Here is a 20,650-nt window from a genome sequence, read left to right on the forward strand (position 1 = left end):
TTTTTCCTTCTGGATGTTAGTTTAATCTTTTGGTTCTTAGAGGTAAAGCGCATGCTTTACCGAGCTCCTAGCCTAGTATTGCTGAGTCCATGCGAAGCGTAGACACCACTTGCGAGAGGATTGTTTGCGTCCACCAAATAATCCACTACCTCCATGGGTCACTTTGGGAGTTCGTGACACAAACTGTAAAAAGAAATTCAAAACAATCATTCATCTTGAATCAACCTAATCTGAATAAAAAATTCAAATTTGTTACAGCAATGTATCGGGATTAAACATGACAATGACATCTTACAATCAAAAACAAATATTTCCAAAATCCACAAGAAATTTTTTTACTTAAGTTCATGTACTCCACATGATCAGATTCAAACAGCAGATCAGCTGCGTAACAAAGGAAAAAGTAAAAAATATCAGTCAAAATCGAAAACAAATATTTTCAATTACAACCAAAGGAAAACAGGAATTTTTCCAATAGAAGTACTGAACATTGCCATTCTAGCAAGGAGGATCCGTTCCATAAATGCAACCACACTTCCTAACACGGGATTCACGCATTATATCTATTCTAGAGTCATTCGAACTTTTCTTATCTATGGAACTAGCATACATCTAACATGTCAAGTTGTCAAAGCATCATGTCTGAACCCAAGACACCATCAGCTGACTTTAAAATGTTCTATTGTGTTTTTTAAGACACGTAAGTGCTTAAAATGTAAAAGGGACAAGAAGCAGAAACTCTCAGTAACCAAACCTTTATTTGGAAAATTCAAAAACATGAAGGCTGGAAGATGATAATTACCAATAAAAGAAGAACGATCATTGCCCATCAATCGTGATACACTATCAGCAAAATTGATTAATTTTCCAGAATCAACAACGGATAGAAGAGGCACAAGAACTTGTATATCAGTTCAAAGACGACAAATACTCATGATCACCCAAGAGCTGAAACGATTATCGTAGACTTCAGGTAATAACGGTACTGGCAATAAAATGAAACTAAAGAGAGGGTACAGAGAGATAAAACTTGTTGCGGAAGCCAAGCGATCGAACAATAAATTTGATAGAATTTGAAAATAAATCGGATACCAGATTTACGTGATTCGGTCGCAGTGACCTACATCCACGGGGAGAACAGCACGAAATTTCACTATATATCAAGCAATACAACCGAGATTACAACTACACTCGAGTCATTCAAACACTCTAAAGCTGCGCATGACAACGATTCTGTGCCCGGGAACAGATTCTGCTCAGAAATGATTCTTTTTTATTCTGTGCCCGGAATTGATTCTGAGCATTTTAAGGCGTTTGTTAACGGCCCAAAATTCCATCCCTGGAATAGAAAAAGAGCAGAAATGCATTTGGCAACGTCACAAAATTTCTTTTTATTAATAATATTTTTAAATATTTTAATATTTTAATATTTTTTTCTTTTCTTTTTTTCTTTTCCTCCTTCTTGGCCATGGCCTGCTTGCCGGCCATGACCGGTAAAATAATGTTTCCCAAGCCCCAATTACACCCAATATAGCAAATAATGTTTAGTCCCATAATTCCTTACGAAATAATCTCTCAATCTCACAAAAGAATTGACATAAATTCTTACCACAAGAATTTTCGACTCGAACACAAATGTTGTGAAATTTCCAAAGAAATCAATTGTCTCATGCAACTGACAAAAGAATTCTTTAAGTTTGGCGCAATTTCGACAAGAACTCACGAGAAGAGATCTCTGCACTTCTTGGACACCAAGCACTCTGCACAAATATATATGTAAGTCAATGTAATGCCCCTCGCCGGATCCAACTGAACTTCCGTATCTTTTTTTATTCTTATGTTTCTTTCTTTGTTGGCCGAGTCGGCGCAAGTTCCGTGTCCAACTTTCCTGTTTCAGTGGGCAAAGACTCCGATGCACATTCCACCTTTAATTCGGAAGTTGATTTCGTATATTTTCCTTCGCTAGCTTTCGGACGTCTGTAAATATCCAATTTCAATTCGAAATATTCAAACTTCCACAAATAATATTTAAACCTTGGATTAAGTTTCGTCTACGGGCTTAAACTCGAGACATATTTTAACAAGACCTTTTAAGGAGATGGCGAGAGTGCGAAACATCTCTGCTTGTGACCGTGAGCCGAAGAGGACAAGCATGGCCAGGGAAGGAGGCACCTCACTATGTTTTTTGGACAGAGAGACATGGTCCCGCGTCTCACTCTATTTTTGTGCTTTCCATGATTTTGACTCGCAATGTTTTTGGCACCTCACTAGCGGCTGAGGCTCTGAATTATTGAAAAATATTCAATTTGTTCCTTCGAGTTTTTTTGTGCAATTAGGTTCTGAGATTATATAATATTTTGTTTGAGTTAATCCTTCCATCAAATTTATGCATGGAAATGTTGCTGGTGTATGGTGCTCACTTAAGTGTCAAAATTTTTTTCGCTCACTTAAATGCCACAAATTTGAAAAATTGATCACTTAAGCGCCATCGGCGATTTGCCTTGCCATAAAATCTAACATGGACGCCGGTTGTCCTACGTGGCACCGCCGTGCGCTGACGTGGACAATTTTTGTAATTTTTTTTCTCTCACTTAAGTGCCGCAAATTAAAAAAATCGGATCATTTAAGTGAGTGCCGTACAAAAATAATTGCACTCAAGTGAGCGCCGTATGAAAGTTAGGGCACTCGTACTGTTCTTATCCTAGGTTTAATAATCTCAGTAGGAAAATTTCCTTATGACCAAAACTTTTACCTTGCTTGCACTTCAAAATTAGCTGAAATTGATCTAGTGCTCTTTGGATGATTAAACATTTCTTGATTTATCTGAATTTTCAATCAAACTTGCCTAAGATGAAGGATTAACTTCTCCATTTTTTTTCCTTCAGTCAAATTTGCTCTTTGAATGATTAAACATTTCTTGATTTATCGGAATTTTCAATCAAGCTTGCCTAAGATGAAAAATTAACTTCTCCATTTTTTTTTTCCTTCAGTCAAATTTGCCTCAGATGGAGGATTAAGTTACTATGACAACCACCAAATCCCCTTTGGCCTCACTTTTATGGTATTTCCATATTTTCTTTTTTGTGGTACTTTCATATTTTATTGTCTAGTTATGGCGTATCTCGTATAAAGATGCTTCATGATTGAGATAACAGGTTCCCCGCTCTTGGACCTTCAGTTCAGTGGTGGTGCGAAGTAATTACAATTCAAATCGAACATTTCGTAGCAAGTATGAAATCCTTATTACAAAGTTTGCTAGCAGCTGGTCGAGCTCCCTCATCTTTTGCACTCTCCTATTATAACCCCAAAAGCACTCACAAGATGCTAAACCGTCAAAAGCAATGTTTCCTTCTTATCTCCTACAATAGCACTCCTCCACCATTTCAGTTACCGTAATATCTTTTTTTCAGCTGTCTTCTGCCTCTCATCCCATAATTGTCGTAGGTTTAAGATCATCGTACTTTCTACCTTGAACCTCTGGTCGTCAAAATTCACTAACTCGCTCCATAATGAAACAGAGGTCGACAGTGTGTGGGCGTTGAGAGCTAAAAGGGACTCTTCTGTTATTATCGTGTTAGAGATTATTATTATCATGGAGAAATGGCTTTATAATTCATTTCCAACTCATAATGTGTGTGGGGTCCCTCATGAAAAGTGTGACATTCTGAAATTCGACCCACTTAGGATTTATGAAATGGATGATTTTATGGACGTGCTTGTAGTTAGATCTTGCCCGGAACTGATCATTCCTGGGATACTAACCATTAGGGAATGGCTAATTAGGGATTTAAATTCGCGTGACCAAAGAAACTCAATCGTGAACCGACTTTCGACCATAAAAATTGTCGAGGTGACATTTTGAGCCAATGTAGGCCGATCCAAGGATAGTTAGGGATCAATTCGCCACTGTAATATGAGTGGATCGCGGGTGATTCCGCTTGACCACGAGATGAATTGACGGATGACCCTAAACCTATACCAAACGATCGTGCCCATCGGAACTAGAGATCGATCCTCGCGATTACATGACAACCGAGGTCGTCACGATCCGAGCAAACTTAAACGTGGCTTGATTCAGTATCGACCACGAGTCGAATATGCGAATTTCCCGAAAGTCACCCGTTAGTTTGAGATACGCTCAAGTTGTGTTATTTAAATTTAGTCATCAATTAGAGATCAAGTTTGGATATTGAAAATTTCGAAAGTCACGACAGGATAATTGGACAATGTTGTTATTAGCGTGGTCAGCCTCAGATTTGTCCGGATTCTTCAGAAAATTGAAATTTTTGCAGGAAATGACAAATGACCGTTTTACCCCTAGGACTTTGTTAAGGCCAAGTGTTATGTGAGAAGGGCATTTTGGTCATTTCACACCAACTTTAGAGATAAAAGTTTTTGGACAATTTTGCCATGGGACTTTTTGTGAAATTCCAATTTTGCCCTTGGATATTTTTTGTAAGAGTTGATCTTGGCCGTTAATCTCAAGATAAGATTGAATCATGGCCGTTGATTGGAAAGTAGAGAGGAGGGTAGGATGGTCATTTTGCTAGGGGTAGACACCAATTATTGGTGTAAATAAGCCTTTCTTCTCTCTCTTTCTCTCTTTCACCCTCTCATTTTCTCCCTCACGCCTACCATCTCCCCCACACTCCCTCTCGGCCGATCCCTCTCCCCCTCCTCCCGTGACCGTGGCCAACCGGCAAAGCCAGCCGTCGCCGCCGTTCAGCCACCGTGCATTGCCGCCGCCGCCGCTCACCGGAGTTGCTGCCCTGCCGAGGCCTTTGCTGCTCCTTGTTAGGCTTTTCTTGCTTAGGTTTAAGGCAAGTTTCTCTCTAAATTTTGATTAGGGTGATGGATTGTCGATGGATTGGTTTAGGGGTTGATTGAGGTGATTATAGGTGGATTAGAGGAGAGCTTGATCTTTCATTGTGTTCTTGGATGTTCAAATGGCTGTGGCATGGTAGTTTGAACCTTGTGGAATAAATTTTGAGGGCTGAAGTTCGGTGGTTGTCAACTAGGACTCGGATCCTTGAAGTTTGGGTTGAATCTCGAAATTGTGTTTTCTGTACCCTCCTGGTTTACTATTTTTGTGGAGATTTTTGGAGGCCGAATCAAGGGTGGTGTACTTCACGAAAGTTTTTCCTCACATCCTAAGGTATAACGTATTTTAAATCTGGAATGTTTGGAGGCCATTTGGGTCGCACGAAAATCCATTTTCAGACCGTCTTAAAACTGCCCGGAACACTGTTCATCCCGACCTTATTGTCTTTCCGAATTTTTATAAAATTTTCCAGATATATTTTCAATAAACTTCCTTCACAAAAGTTGTTGGGGACTTTCCTGTCTAGGATAAATAAAAATTTCAAAATCTTTTCAAGGTGATTCGGGTATTGAAATAAATGTATTTTGAGGACAAAACAGTTTATTAGAGCAAACTGATTCTGGTCTGATTTCGAGTGACAAAAAGACATGGTTACAGATTGAACTGGTTTCATGTTCTGCATAAGAAATGTTTATAAATATATTTTTTATGATATATCCAAAATTTAGAATTTTTGGAGTTCGTTTACTATTTATTTTGAAAGGATTTTGGTCACTGTGTAAACTGCCCAGATTTACCCCGATTTTATGGATGTCCATTTTATGAGCGGAATGGTGGGGGTGTCGAGGCTGAATAGTTGCTACCCTCGTGACTGGAATTGATGCTTGAATATGTGTTGTATGTGTTGATTGGAGGGCGGTTGGTGATTACCTAATTGTGACCGTGTTCGTGGAAGGGAATGTGACTGATTCGGCGTGTGTGTGTGGATTGATTTGGTCTCGTGGCTGAATGGTGCTTATGTACATGTGAATTGATATTGAATACTCGGTGTCCATGTTGATTGATGTTGTTAAGACCGAGGATGATTTGGTGGTGATCATGTGTTGTGATTGAGTTGACATGCATTATGTGAGCATGTGGTGTGATTAACACGTGAAGTGAATGTATTGCATGGCATGCGTGATCACTAAAAACCCTAAGGCGTGTAATGTAATGCGGGGTCCAGATAAAATATGGTGTTTTGACGTGTTCGCTTGATCACATAATCCCTGAGGCGTGTACTGTAACGCGGGGAATTGAACCTATCCTGAGGCGTGTACTATAACGTGGGACGATGCCCGGTATTACCGGAAGACCGCCAACCTAATGCGTTTACGCAGGCTGTGCCGTAGGTGGAGGACGTTGAGCCTGATGCGTGATACGCGGGCAAGAGACATAGCCTGAGGTGTGTACTATAATGCGGGTTAAGGAGTGTTGTGAATATGAGACGGTTGTACGTGGACCGTGGATCGAAAGTGGACCTAAGGCGTAATTATGTGGGTCATGAATAATCTGGACACGTGTGCTGGAGTGCATGGATGAATGCGAGGTGTCGAGCTTGAGAATGAAAGTGTTCGGATTTATTGTAAGTGCATGAGCATGGATTGAATGCTTCTTGAGAATGAGTGTGTTCTTGTAATGATTGTCATGTTGTTGTGGTTGGACTAACATGCAGGGCTTGTGTATGTGCCGAAATGAGGTAAGAATGCTTGAGATTGTGTTATGACAGATTTGTTACGGCAGACTTGTATGTTTAGGACAATATGGAGGCAACGTATTCTCCTAAACGAGATTTGGAGAGCTTACTTGCTGAGTTATCTCACCCCCCATGATTAAACATTTTTAGGTTTCGAGTGACGAATAGACGTCACATAAGGATCAGAGATCAGGGGTGATAAGGGCGTGGGATGAACTTTCCGCTTTTGGATGCCTTGCTATAGAGGAGTTTAGATTAATCCGATCCTTTTGTATGTGCAGTTGGTGGCAAGTCGCCCTCAAGTTGGGCTTGTAAATTGTACCGAACTTGGGTTAATAGTGTGTTTATGAAAGTTATTTTGTTGATGTGTATTCCTGTTGTCTCCTTGGCTGCCCCGAGTTATTTGTGATGTTGATAGGGTGTTATAGTTCGCTTCCGCATGCATGCGTATGATCGTTAGTGAATAGATCGGGTCGGCGATGCATCCTGGGACATCGCACCCTTAACGACCGTCGTGGGATGTTCGCATGCTCGCCGGGTTCGGGGCGTGACATCCTCCGTTGACTTGGTATCGGAGCAAGGTCAACCCGATCCAAGATGGTCGAAACCTGGAGTGATAAGGAGCGATGACTTTGGGGTAGATAGTTAGGGAGACCTTAGCAAATCAGAAGAGTGAGTCACGCTACACATGCCTCCAGACTGTTTGTTGTGATTACTGAGTGAATTAAGTGTCCTAACAATTGAGTTACAGGTGCGTCTGGACCTGAGGTAAGTACACGCACCCTGCTGATTGTGATCCTGTACTGCTTGTGATTGATTGCTTACTAAGTGAATTATTGTGGTAATTTACTGCCTAGGACTAGACTGGTATAGTTGGCCTAAGTCTCTAATTCCTGAGTGGAATTATAGCAAGTAGGTGAGTGATAGAAACCTGTAAGGATGAGCTTGAGAGGTAGGGGTACAAGGGGCCAATCAAGTTCTGAGGGCCAAGTAGCAATGGACCCGCGAGTAGATAGGGTCGTGAGGACACTTGAGGAAATTGGTAATCTTATTGGTAGGTAGGCTCAGGAGTGAGCTGCCACTATAGCCCAGGCTGTTGAGGCCGCTGCAGCTGCTGCTAATAGTAATAATGAAAATCATGATTAAGGACAAGTGAATGCGAATAAGCAAATGCACCAGTTAGTTGAGCAGTTCTTGAAGTTGAAACCTCCGAAGTTCGATGGTAAAGGCGATCCCGAGATTGCATCGCTTTGGGTGGAAGAATTAGAAAAGGCCTTTGAGGTACTAGAGTGCACCGAGGAGGAGAATGTGACCCTAGCAGTATACCAGATACAAGGAAATGCAAATGATTGGTGGAAAACCACAAGAGGAAGAGTGTTCCCTGCTGGTACCGCTCAGATTTGGATTGTGTTTGTTGAGGCCTTCAAAGGCAAGTACTTCCCCGAGAGTGCACGAGAACGAAAGTTGGCTGAATTTATGAGGTTCCATCAAGGACAGATGACAGTGGACCTGTATGAAGCTGAGTTGGCTAGGTTATCTAAGTTTGCCCCAAAAATGGTGAAGGACCCATTGTATAGGGCTCGGAGGTTCCGAGATAGATTGAAGCCGGACGTCCATAGTAAGATGATATCGCTGAATCTGAGGGACTATAATGAGATTTATGAACGGGCCTAAGCAATTGAACATGATGTGATAGAAAGGGCTACCGCTTTTGTGATTGGTGATAGGGAAGAAAGGATAGACCTAGCAGTCCTGGCTATGTATGATTTTGACGTGATTGTAGGTATGGATTGGTTAGTTAAGCAGAAAGCCGAAATGTATTGTAGTAGCAGGGTGATCCAATTTAATCCGGTTGGACATCCTAGATTTGAATTTGCGGCAAATCGAGGAGGAACTTCGATCCCTTGGATTTCGTCACTGGAAGTGACTAAGTTATTGGATGAAGGGTGCCAAGGATTCTGGCGACTATGGTTGATTCGATGGCTGAGGAGCCAAGGCTAGAGAACATAGCTGTGGTGTGCAATTTTCCCAATGTCTTTCCTCAGGAATTGCCGGGATTGCCACCTGAAAGAGAAGTAGAGTTTGTAATCGAGTTGGCACCTGGGACAGAGCCAATCTTGAAAGCATCATATAGGATGTCACTATCTGAATTAAAGGAATTGAAGGTTTAGATACAAGAATTGTTAGGTAAAGGTTTCATACGTCCAAGTGCGTCTTCATGGGGAGCACTAGCGTTATTTGTAAGAAAGAAGGATGGGTCGTTGAGGTTGTGTATCGATTATAGGCAGTTAAATCAAGTGACTACTAAGAATAAGTATCCACTACCAAGGATTGATGACATGTTTGATCAGTTACAAGAAGCGTCCGTGTTTTCTAAGATTGATTTAAGGACTGGTTACCACCAATTGAGGATTAAGAAGGAGGACATACCAAAACGGCATTTAGGATAAGGTATGGGCACTATGAGTTTACAGTAATGCCATTTGGGCTAACTAATGCCCCTGCTGCCTTTATGGACTTGATGAACCGTGTGTTTAAAGAGTTCTTGGATCAATTTATTATAGTTTTTATAGATGATATATTGGTGTACTCGAAGAGCCCGGAGGAGCATGAATTCCATCTAAGTAAAGTTCTGCAAACCTTAAGGGAACACGCACTTTACGTCAAGTTTAGTAAGTGCGAGTTCTGGCTCAATCGAGTGGCGTTCCTTGGACATGTGATTTCTGGGAATGGAATCTCAGTAGATTCGGCAAAGATTGAAGCCGTGGTAAAGTGGCAGAGACGACAACGGTATTAGAGGTCCGTAGTTTCTTGGGGTTGGTAGGGTATTATCGACTTTTTGTGAAAGGGTTTTCGAAGATAGCAACACCGTTGACACGTCTGCTAAAGAAGAAAATGAAATTTGAATGGACTAACAAGTGTGAAAGGAGCTTCCAGAAACTTAAGCATTGATTAATGATGGTGCCAGTATTGACTATTCCATCAGGATCTGGAGGTTTTGAGATCTATAGTGACGCGTCGTTGAAAGGATTAGGATGAGTGCTTATGCAACATGGTCGAGTAGTGGCATACGCATCAAGGCAATTGAGGCCGCATGAGTTAAATTACCAACGCATGATTTGGAATTGACCACAATTATTTTCGTCCTTAACATCTGGAGACATTACCTGTGCGGGGAAAGATTTCAGATTTATAGAGGTCATCAAAGCCTCAAGTATTTATTTTCTCAAAATGAGTTAAATATGAGGCAGCGTCATTGGATGGAATTGCTGAAGGACTATAATTGTGATAATTTATACCACCCTAGAAAGGGTAACCGGGTAGCGGATGCATTGAGTCAAAAGTCGAGCATCGCGCACATGATGGTCAAAGAATGGACATTATTGGAAGGAGTAAGAGACTCAGAGTTTAAGTTCGAGATAGGTCAAGTCTCGAATTTGCTCGCTACATTAAGGATAGAACCAGAAATCCAGACTAGGATTAAGGCCTTGCAATCTATGGACCAAGAGATTCAAAGATTCTGGAAATTGACGCTACCAAGAGAAAAACGAACTTTCAAGTATCCGAGGATGGGATCTTGAAGTGTCGTGGACGGTTGTACATGCTCGACGATGCAGAACTTAAGGAAGAAATTTTGTCAAAAGCACATTGTAGTAATTATAGTATCCATCTGGGGAGTACGAAAATATATCAGAACTTGAGACAGTATTATTGGTGGAATGGCATGAAGGCTGACATAACCAAGCACGTAGCTAAGCGTTTGATATGCCAGCAGGTAAAAGCGCAACATTGTAAGCCCGGAGGATTGTTGCAACCATTAGAAATTCCAGAATGGAAATGGGAGCACGTGACTATGGATTTTGTAATGGGATTACCAAGGAGCCAAAAGGGCCATGATTCCATTTGGGTGATCATGGATAGATTAACAAAATAAGTGCACTTTTTGGCAGTGCGAAAGGACTTCGCAATAGAAAGGTATGCTGAGCTGTATATGCATCAAATAGTTCGTTTGCATGGGGTGCCAGTAACGATCACTTCAAATCGTGATCCTAGGTTTACCGCCAACTTTTGGAAAAGTCTGCTGACGGCATTAGGATCAAAGCTGCAGTTTAGTATAGCTTACTATCCACAAACGGATGGCCAATTTGAGAGGACAATTCAGAATCTAGAAGGCATGCTTCGGGCATGTGTATTGGACTTTCAAGGTAAATGGGAAGAACAGTTACCCTTGACGGAATTCGCGTACAATAATAGTTTTCAACAGAGCATCGGGATGGCGCCATTTGAAGTGCTGTATGGCAGGGTCTGCAAAAAGCTCGTATGTTGGGATGAAGTTGGAGAAAGGAGTATAACCGGGCCAGAATTAGTTCAACAGTCAGTTGAGGCGGTTAAAATCATTCGTGAAAGGTTGAAAACAGCTCAAAGCCGTCAAAAGAGTTATGCAGACAAAAGGCGAAGACCTTTGGAATTTCAAGTAAGAGATCACGTATTCCTCAAGGTATCGCCCATGAGAGGATTATCCCGATTTGGCAAGAAAGGTAAGTTGAGTCCGAGGTACGTGGGACCCTTCGAGATTTTGGAAAGGATTGGAGATTTAGCTTATTGCCTTGCATTACCGTCAAATTTGTCGCAAGTGCATGATATATTTCACGTGTCGATGTTGAGAAAGTATGAACCGGACCCGACTCATGTGTTGAACTATGAAGAGATAGAAGTTGACGACAGGGTGTTGTATGTCGAAAGGCCAATAAGGATAGAAGATCGGAAAGAACGAGTTTTAAGGAATAAGACGATCCCGATGGTCATGGTTATTTGGGAACATCACGGGACAGAAGGCGCTACTTAGGAAAGTGAAGAGCTAATGCAACGTCAATACCCCCACTTGTTTGAGTAGTTGGGTTGAATTGTAAATTTCGAGAACGAAAAATTTATAAAGGGGGAAGAGTTATGACATTCTGAAATTCGACCTACTTGGGATTTATGAAATGGATGATTTTATGGAAGTGCTTATAGTTAGATCTTGCCCAAAATTGATTACTCCTGTGATACTAATCATTAGCGAATGGCTAATTAAGGATTTAAATTCACGTGACCAAAGAAACTCAATCGTGAACAGACTTTCGACCATAAAAATTATCGAGGTGACATTTTGAGCCAATGTAGGCCGATCCAAGGATAGTTAGGGATCAATTTGCCGTTGTCATACGAGTGGATCGCGGGTGATTCTGCTTGACCAAGAGATGAATTGATGGATGACCCTAAATCTATACCAAACGATCGTGCCCGTTGGAATTAGCGATCGATCCTCGCAATTACATGACAACCGAGGTTGTCGCGATCCGAGTGAACTTAAACGTGGCTTGATTCAGTATCGACCACGGGTTGAATATGCGAATTTCCCGAAAGCCACCCGTTAGTTTGAGATACACTCAAGTTGAGTTATTTAAATTTAGTCATTAATTAGATACCAAGTTTGGGTATTGAAAATTTCGAAAGTCACGACAGGATAATTGGACGACGTTGTTATTAGCGTGGTCAGGCTTAGATTTGTCCGGATTCTTCAGAAAATTGGAATTTTGGCAGGAAATGACAAATGACCTTTTTGCCCCTAGGACTTTGTTAAGGCCAAGTGTTATGTGAGAAGGGCATTTTGGTCATTTCACACCAACTTTAGAGATAAAAGTTTTTTGGATAATTTTACTCTTGGACTTTTTGTGAAATTCCAATTTTGCTCTTGGATATTTTTGGTAAGAGTTGATCTTGGCCGTTGATCTCAAGATAAGATTGAATCGTGGCCGTTGATTGGAAAGTAGAGAGGAGGGTAGGATGGTCATTTTGCTAGGGGTATACACCAATTATTGGTGTAAATAAGCCTTTCTTCTCTCTCTTTCTCTCTCTCACCCTCTCATTTTCTCCCTCACGCCTACCCTCACGCCTTCCCTCTCCCCCTCACTCCCTCTCGGCTGATCCCCCTCCCCCTCCTCCCGTGACCGTGGCCAACCGGCCAATCCAGCCGCCGCCGCCGTTCAGCTGCCATGCGTTGCCGCCGTCGCCGCTCGCCGGAGTTGCTGCCTTGCCGAGGCCTTTGCTGCTGCTTGTTGGGCTTTTCTTGCTTAGGTTTAAGGCAAGTTTCTCTCTAAACCGTGATTAGGGTGATGGGTTGTCGATGGATTGGTTTAGGGGTTGATTAAGGTGATTATAGGTAGATTAGAGGAGAGCTTGATCTTTCATTGTGTTCTTCGATGTTCAAATGGCTATGACATGGTAGTTTGAACCTTGTGGAATGAATTTTGAGGGCTGAAGTTCGGTGGTTGTCAACTAGGACTCGGATCCTTGAAGTTTGGGTTGAATCTCGAAATTGTGTTTTCTGTACCCTCCCGGTTTACTATTTTTGTGGAGATTTTTGGAGGCCGAATCAAGGGTGGTGTCCTTCACAAAAGTTTTTCCTCACATTCTGAGGTATAACATATTTTAAATCTGGAATTTTTGGAGGCCATTTGGGTCGCACAAAAACCCATTTTCAGACCGTCTTAAAACTGCCCGGAACACTGTTCATCCCGACCTTATTGTCTTTCCGAATTTTTATCCAGATCTATTTTTAATAAAACATCTTCACAAAATTTGTTGGGGACTTTCCTGCCTAGCATATATAAAAATTTCAAAACTTTTCAAGGTGATTCGGGTATTGAAATAATGTATTTTGAGGACAAAATAGTTTGTTAGAGCAAACTGATTCTGGTCCGATTTCGAGTAACAAAAAGACATGATTACAGATTGAACTGGGTTTCATGTTCTGCATAAGAAATGTTTATCAAGATGTTTTTTATGATATCCAAAATTTAGAATTTTTGGAGTTCGTTTACTATTTATTTTGAAAGGATTTCGGTCACTGTGTAAACTGCCCAAATGTACCCCGATTTTATGGATGTCCATTTTTATTGCCGAAATGGTGGGGGTGTCGAGGTTGAATAGTTGCTACCCTCGTGACTGGAATTGATGCTTGAATATGTGTTGTATGTGTTAACTCGAGGGCGGTTGGTGATTACCTAATTGTGACCGTGTGCGTGGAAGGGAATGTGGCTGATTCGGCGTGTGTGTGTGGATTGATTTGGTCTCGTGGCTGAATGGTGCTTATGTATGTGTGAATTGATGTTGAATACTCGGTGTCCATGTTGATTGATGTTGTTGAGACAGAGGATGATTTGGTGGTGATCATGTGTTGTGATTGAATTGACATGCATTATGTGAGCATGTGGTGTGATTAACACGCGAAGTGAATGCATTGCATGGCATGCGTGATCACTAAAAATCCTGAGGCGTGTAATGTAACGTGGGGTCCAGATAAAATATGGTGTGTTGACGTGCTTGCTTGATCACATAATCCCTGAGGCGTGTACTGTAACGCGGGACGATGCCCGGTATTATCGGAAGACCGCCAACCTGATGCGTTTACGCGGGTTGTGCCGTAGGTAGAGGATGTTGAGCCTGAGGCGTGATACGCGGGCAATAGACATAGCCTGAGGCGTGTACTGTAACGCGGGTTAAGGAGTGTTGTGAATATGAGACGGTTGTACGTGGACCGTGGATCGAAAGCGGACCTGAGGTGTAATTACGCGGGTCATGAATAATCTGGACACGTGTGCTGGAGTGCATGGATGAATGCGAGGTGTCGAGCTTGAGAATGAAAGTGTTCGGATTTATTGTAAGTTCATGAGCATGGATTGAATGCTTCTTGAGAATGAGTATGTTCTTGTAATGATTGTCATGTTGTTGTGGTTGGACTAACATGCAGGGCTTGTGTATGTGCCGAAATGAGGTAAGAATGCCTGAGATTGTGTTATGACACGTTTGTTACGGCAGACTTGTATGTTTAGGACAATATGGAGGCAACGTATTCTCCTAAACGAGGTTTGGGGAGTTTACTTGCTGAGTTATCTCACCCCCCGTGATTAAACATTTTCAGATTTGGGATGACGAATAGACGTCACATAAGGATCGGAGATCAGGGGTGATAAGGGCGTGGGATGAACTTTCCGCTTTTGGATGCCTTGCTATAGAGGAGTTTAGATTAATCCGATCCTTCTGTATGTGCAGTTGGTGGCAAGTCGCCCTCAGGTTGGGCTTGTAAATTGTACCGAACTTGGGTTAATAGTGTGTTTATGAAAGTTGTTTTGTTGATGTGTATTCCTGTTGTCTCCTTGGCTGCCCCGAGTTATCTGTGATGTTGATAGGGTGTTATAGTTCGCTTCCACATGCATGCGTATGATCGTTAGTGAATCGATCGGGTCGGCGATGCGTCATGGGACATCGCACTCTTAACGACCGCCGTGGGATGTTCGCGTGCTCGCCGGGTTCGGGGCATGACAAAAAGAACAGTGATAAATAGTTTGAAATAATCACTTAATCTAAAATCCAAATCAAACTTCAGTAGCCAATTAAAATCAGCTACTATTTCAAGCTTTAGGTTTGATTTATTTTGCAATAAAATGAATAATTTGAAAAATGTATTCCTAAATATGATTACTTCCCTTGTATTACTTAAAATAATTAGTCAATGAAATTTTTTTCATTATAGATAATAATTTATGTTTAAATATTTTCAGGGATGATGAAAATATTTTTTGCCCTTTTATTTTTGTAAACGATACTAGCGATCATTTTTAGAAAAATATTTTTTAAATCATTATTTTTCGCAAAATAAATGGAGCTTTAGCGTTCAACTCTATTCTTCTAAAAGAAAAGCATAATCCCATGATTACTTAGATCTCTGATGTTAACAAGCATAAGCGAAAAATACAGAATAAGGGACAACATCAAACTACGGCAGAATGGAATAGGTGGATAAAATATCAAATTTGACGGTGCTGAGTCTGAATAGGATCAGATTGCAAGATGAGAAGCAGAGTTCTAGTATTTCCGTAGCAGATCACGGTCACTTAGTCCGTGATTAGGAAAATTAAACATGTATTCATTCTCATTGTACGTTAAGCGGAGAACGTGGGGAACAAAAAGACGAACCCCTTTCTTATTTCAACACAAAAGAAAGACTTTTTACATTCTTTTGTAGACATGGATCAGTTCCAGGAATCCAAACTTTGAGATTCTTGAAGCTAGATCGCTTAGGAAGCTTTTGCAGATTTGAACAGTTCACAATGTGAAGTATCTCCAACGATTCTGGACCACCTCGAATCTCAAAAAGCTTAGGGCAATCATTCAAATGAATTTTCTTGAGCTTACTCAAGTTAGTCAGATCAGGCACCTTCGACAATGATGGAAGTTCCACGAGCTCTAATGTTCTCAGGTTTTCCAAACTTTCGAGGCCTCGAATATCTGTTAACTCATCACAACCAACAACCAAATCTGATAACGCTTTCAAATTTGAAAGGTCGTTCGTCGTTTTAATTCTTTGGCAAAGCTTGATACCTAAGTACGACAAATTTGTCGGAAGCTTAGGTAGGCATTGCAAATTACGGCACTGGAGCTTGAGTTTCTTCAGTTGAGAAAGGAGAACGAGATCGGAAGATATGGTTGCAATATAAGGAGAAGACAAGTTCAAGAACTCGGGCATGCATAGTGTTCCAATCCACCGAGCACTTGGAACTGCTTCAAGTTTAGAAGGACCCTCCATATTAAACCATAAAGTCAACCTCAAATTTCTCAAACTTAATAGGTTCGAGAAGTTCGCCAAAGTCTCCATCGAGGTGGTTTTACAACATAGATTGACTAGACTTTCTGGAAGCCGAGGCACCGCCACAATACTAGGGCTACCCAATAATAGAATATTCAGAACTGGTAGATTCCCAATATTAATAGGAATTTCTGCAAAAGTACCCCAAGCCTCTAGCACTTCGAGTTTCTCCAACATTCCAACGGCGCTAGGTAGTTTTCTCAAGGGGCATCTCATCTTTAATACTTTCAAATTATTCACGTTCCCAATTACTTCAGGTAACTCCTGCATATTCAAACTCGATACATTCAACTGAATTAGTGAATTGAAATTTTCGATCGACTTAGGCGGTTGAGTCGAGTGGCTATCCACTAATGAAAGATTCACCACTGATGGTGTGCAACCAACGAAATTGAACTTATTCAGTAATGTACACTTGACCAAGCTGAGAACTTCCAGTTTCTTCATCCTTCTCCATTCAAGGATCTCTTCTATAGCTCTAGAGTCAAGAAGAAGTTCCCCCAAAGATTCCAGTGCCCCCATCTCATCTGGTAGCTCTCGGAGATTACAACAATCCTTCAAGCTCACGAAGACTAACTTCTTAAGTCGACTAATCGATGGATCAATTTGAACCAAACTCTCACAACTTTCAAGAATCAGTCGCTCTAAATTCACATGAAAAGACAAGTCCGGGGTTTTACGCAATTTTATGCATCCAGTCAGATTTAGGACCTTCAAAGTCTTAGCCAGCTGAAAAGAAGACAACATTGGTCTTCAAAATAAATTAAAATTACATACAACAAAACAACTCACACTGATTTGAACTGAAATCATACCTTGATGTGGCTCCATCCTTCCCATTTTTCCGTGATTTTACTCATTGACAAATCAAGGATTAGTATCTTCCTCATGGAGAAATTGGTCAGCGTAAAAACCTTAGGAAAGTAATTCCATGAAAGCCATCTCAACTCTTCTGGAAGGATAAATGGGCCAAATGTGGTATGAACAAAATTTGAGCACTGGTAACATAGGAAATCACCCACTTGAGTAAGGATAGACTTTGTTCTTCCATCAAAGTCTTTGTTATCCACTTGAAGGAACCTTAAATTTGAAAGACTAGCTAGGCATTGTTTTATCAAGGAGTATTGAGATATTTCAACAAGCTTGAGACATATTGCTTCGATATTTCCAATTCCATGAACATCATCTCCTATCTGCCAAAATAGAAACAGAAAATGAAAGTTAGAAAAAAAAATGATTTACTAAGTTAATCTTCTTCAAGGGGAAAATAACGGGGGAAGAACAGCATTGGTGCCAAAACTTGTGTACGGAGGCCACTTTGGTGCCAAAACTTTCAATCGGATCACTTAAGTGCTAAAAGTTGTGAAAAACGATCACTTAAGTGACACTTCATCGGAAATCCGACGTGGCATTTTTTTATTAATTTCTCAAACTGATGTGGCTCGTTGGAGGCTGATGTGGCTCGCCGGAGGCTGATGTGGTATTTCTTTTCTTTTCTTTTTCCTTTTCTTTCTTTTCTTTTTTTTTTTCTTTTCTTTCTTCTTATTTCCGATGGCCGGCGTCCGGCCACCGGCCATGGCCGGCCTCGCCGGGCGTCACCTTCCTCCGGGCGAGGCCCGGCGAGGCCGCCGTGGCCTCGGCGAGGGCCGGCCTCGGCGAGGCCAGCCTCGCCGGATCTGGCCTAGGCGAGCCCTCGCGGGGCTCGCCCGCCCAAGCGACCTCGACCCTCGCACAGGCGGGACGAGCCCCCGGCAAGGGCCGTGGCCTCGTCGAGGGCCGGCCTCGCCGGATCCGGCGAGGCGAGCCCTCGCGGGGCTCGCCCCGCCCGGGCGAGGGTCGAGGTCACCTGGGCAGGGCGAGCCCCGGGGAGGGCTCGCCTCGCCAGATCCGGCGAGGCCGGGCCTCGCCCGGAGGAAGGCGACGCCCGGCGAGGCCGCCCATGGCCGGTGGCCTGACGCCGGCCATCAGAAATAAGAAGAAAGAAAAGAAAAAAAAAAAGAAAAGAAAGAAAAGAAAAAAAAGAAAAGAAAGAAAAAAATCAGAAAAAAATATTTAAAAAATTGAATTATACACGTGGAAATGCCATGTGTCATTAAAATTTAAATATAAAAGCCACGTATTAAATTTGGTCGGAATTTCTCGCCGTTGGCACTTAAGTGATCGTTTTTTCTCCGATTTGGCACTTAAGTGATCGCCGGCGTAAACTTTTGGCACTAAAGTGATCCAAATGGAAGTTTTGGCACCAAAGTGGCCTCCGTACACAAGTTTTGGCACCAATGCTGTTCTTCCCCCGGAAAATAACTATATCTTTTGTCCTAATGTTGAAAATAATTGATAAACAACTTATGTAAGTGCGCAGGAAATAAATCAATTTTGATAAAAACTAAATCAAAATGAATATGTTCTGATCAATATCCTTCAAAGGAATGAAGTTGTACGATTTTACCTGCATTTTCTCCAAAATCTCCAATGCTTGTGCGTGATTCCACACCCATTGTTGATTCTCAGGTTTCTTACCGCTTCCTTGTTGTATAAAATTTCTTCCAATATCTCTTAACCAATCATGCATCCACAGTCGGTTATCTTCTCTAATCTTTATCAAAGATCTTTGCTGGAGGGTGTTAAGAGATTGTTGAGGAAGAAACTTACAGCTTTCCCACATGTAAATCACAATTCTTTTATCAATCCCAATGAAAAAACAAGCCACATCCAGAAATATCTTTCTTTGGTCTTCATTTAAAGCCTTCAAGCTGATCATCAACTTCCTTTGAACATCCTCATGGGGAAATTCTTCTAGCTCCTTTAATGTGGCATCCCACTCCTCTATGCTTTTTCCAGATAAAAGAGAACCTATAACTTCAAGAGCTAAAGGAAGACCGCCACAGATATTTACTGCTCTTTCGGAGTGAAAGATGTATTGCTCTATGGGATAATCTCTTCTAAAGGCATGTTTGCTAAAAAGTTGAAGAGAATGATCAAAATCCATACTGGTAAGTTCATAAGTCCAATCAACAAGTGTAGGCACATTGAGAATTCCTTGATCTCTAGTTGTAATGATAATCTTGCTTCCCTTGCCAAACCACTCACGCTTCTGCACGAGCGCATCAAGTTGACTTGCTTCGTCAACATCATCAAGTAGAAGAAGCACCATTTTAGAGCATAACCTTTCCTTGATCACCTTTTTTCCTTCCATGATATTGTTGATATCAGGCCATCTTATTTTCAGAATGTTTGATATGAGCTGATTCTGCAAGCACGTAATCTCTGTTTCTCATATGTTAGAAAGGAAGCAACAATTAGAAAAATCATTAGAAAACTGATTGTACACTATTGGGCAAGAGTCGTCTTTCCCATGCCACCGATACCATGAATTCCAACAATCTTTGTTTCATGGTCGTGTGTATGTATCATCCTCATGATTTCATCCACATGATTTGTCACGCCCCGAACCCCATCGAGCACGCGACATCCCGCTCTGGTCGAATGGTTGCGACGTCCCAGGAACATCGCTGACCCAACCCAAACATCATAAACACATGTGGAAGTGAATACAAAAAAAAAAACCCTGACTATAAAGACGACGATGGGGTAGCACAACAACAACATTCGTTTATATACAATGCCATTACACCTAGCATACAAATATCATAATACAAACGTACTATTCAAGCCAGCATTCGAGACTACCGACATAACAAAAAGGATCAGGCGGCTTGGTTAACTTAACTTCACTATAGGTCGACCTATTCTGCGCAACCCCTAAAATACCCTAGGGGGAAACTACTGGTCGCCCTCTTCCAATTCGCTCCTGAATCTTCTGGCTTCTACTCCGAAGGATCACCTGCAACTCCACTGGACACCATGGGCGGCTCTTCAAACTTCAAAAAGAGGAGGCGGGCCTCCTGGGTCTAAGGCTGGGGGTCTGAAATTGTAGATTATACAACTATGAGACGAATCTCAATAAGTGTATAACCCTAAACCCCACATAGACTTTCACGTACCGCCAGACGGAACACACACAACACACAACAATTAACCAGACTAACAATCACATGCGCTCCTACCTGGAACCCATCATGCACGTTCCTGCACATTAGATAACAACACAGCCAACATACCACAGTAATACATCACAGTCGTGCGTACGCCCCGATTATAAGGCAAAACCTACTTGAGCACGTCCCATACCATGCTTAGCAGATTTTACCCCATAATCGAGCACTACAATACACGATACAACCACACTCGTACACGAACTCACACCACCACACATCAGCATTCACCATCCTCACACGTCTTGCCAAATCCCACTCATTCTCAACCTTTCCACCACTACCGCGCCCGCGTAAAACACATCAGGCCAACGGTCTTCTGACCTCGTCAAGCATCGTCACCCCGTCAGACC

At 41.8% G+C, this 20,650-nt stretch overlaps 2 protein-coding genes across 2 annotated transcripts; one reads left to right on the top strand and one right to left on the bottom strand.

The window, feature by feature from the left end:
* Positions 1-7,727: 7,727 nt before the first annotated feature.
* On the top strand, positions 7,728-8,231 carry LOC115689019 (uncharacterized). The gene has a single exon (XM_030614985.1). The coding sequence runs from the start codon at positions 7,728-7,730 to the stop codon at positions 8,229-8,231; it is 504 nt and encodes a 167-aa protein (XP_030470845.1).
* Positions 8,232-15,582: 7,351 nt separating this feature from the next.
* LOC115689018 (disease resistance protein RPV1-like) lies at positions 15,583-19,665 on the bottom strand. The gene is made up of 3 exons (XM_056317920.1): positions 18,692-19,665; positions 17,061-17,438; positions 15,583-16,974 (listed from the first exon to the last, which is right to left on the bottom strand). The coding sequence occupies exons 1-3, from the start codon at positions 19,436-19,438 to the stop codon at positions 15,583-15,585; spliced, it is 2,517 nt and encodes an 838-aa protein (XP_056173895.1). The 5' UTR covers positions 19,439-19,665.
* Between the last annotated feature and the right edge of the window lie 985 nt (positions 19,666-20,650).

The sequence above is a fragment of the Syzygium oleosum genome, unplaced genomic scaffold, assembly GCF_021117445.2.
Source record: "Syzygium oleosum isolate NSW1041296 unplaced genomic scaffold, Sole_v2.1 Sole_v2.14, whole genome shotgun sequence".
NCBI lineage: Eukaryota > Viridiplantae > Streptophyta > Magnoliopsida > Myrtales > Myrtaceae > Syzygium > Syzygium oleosum.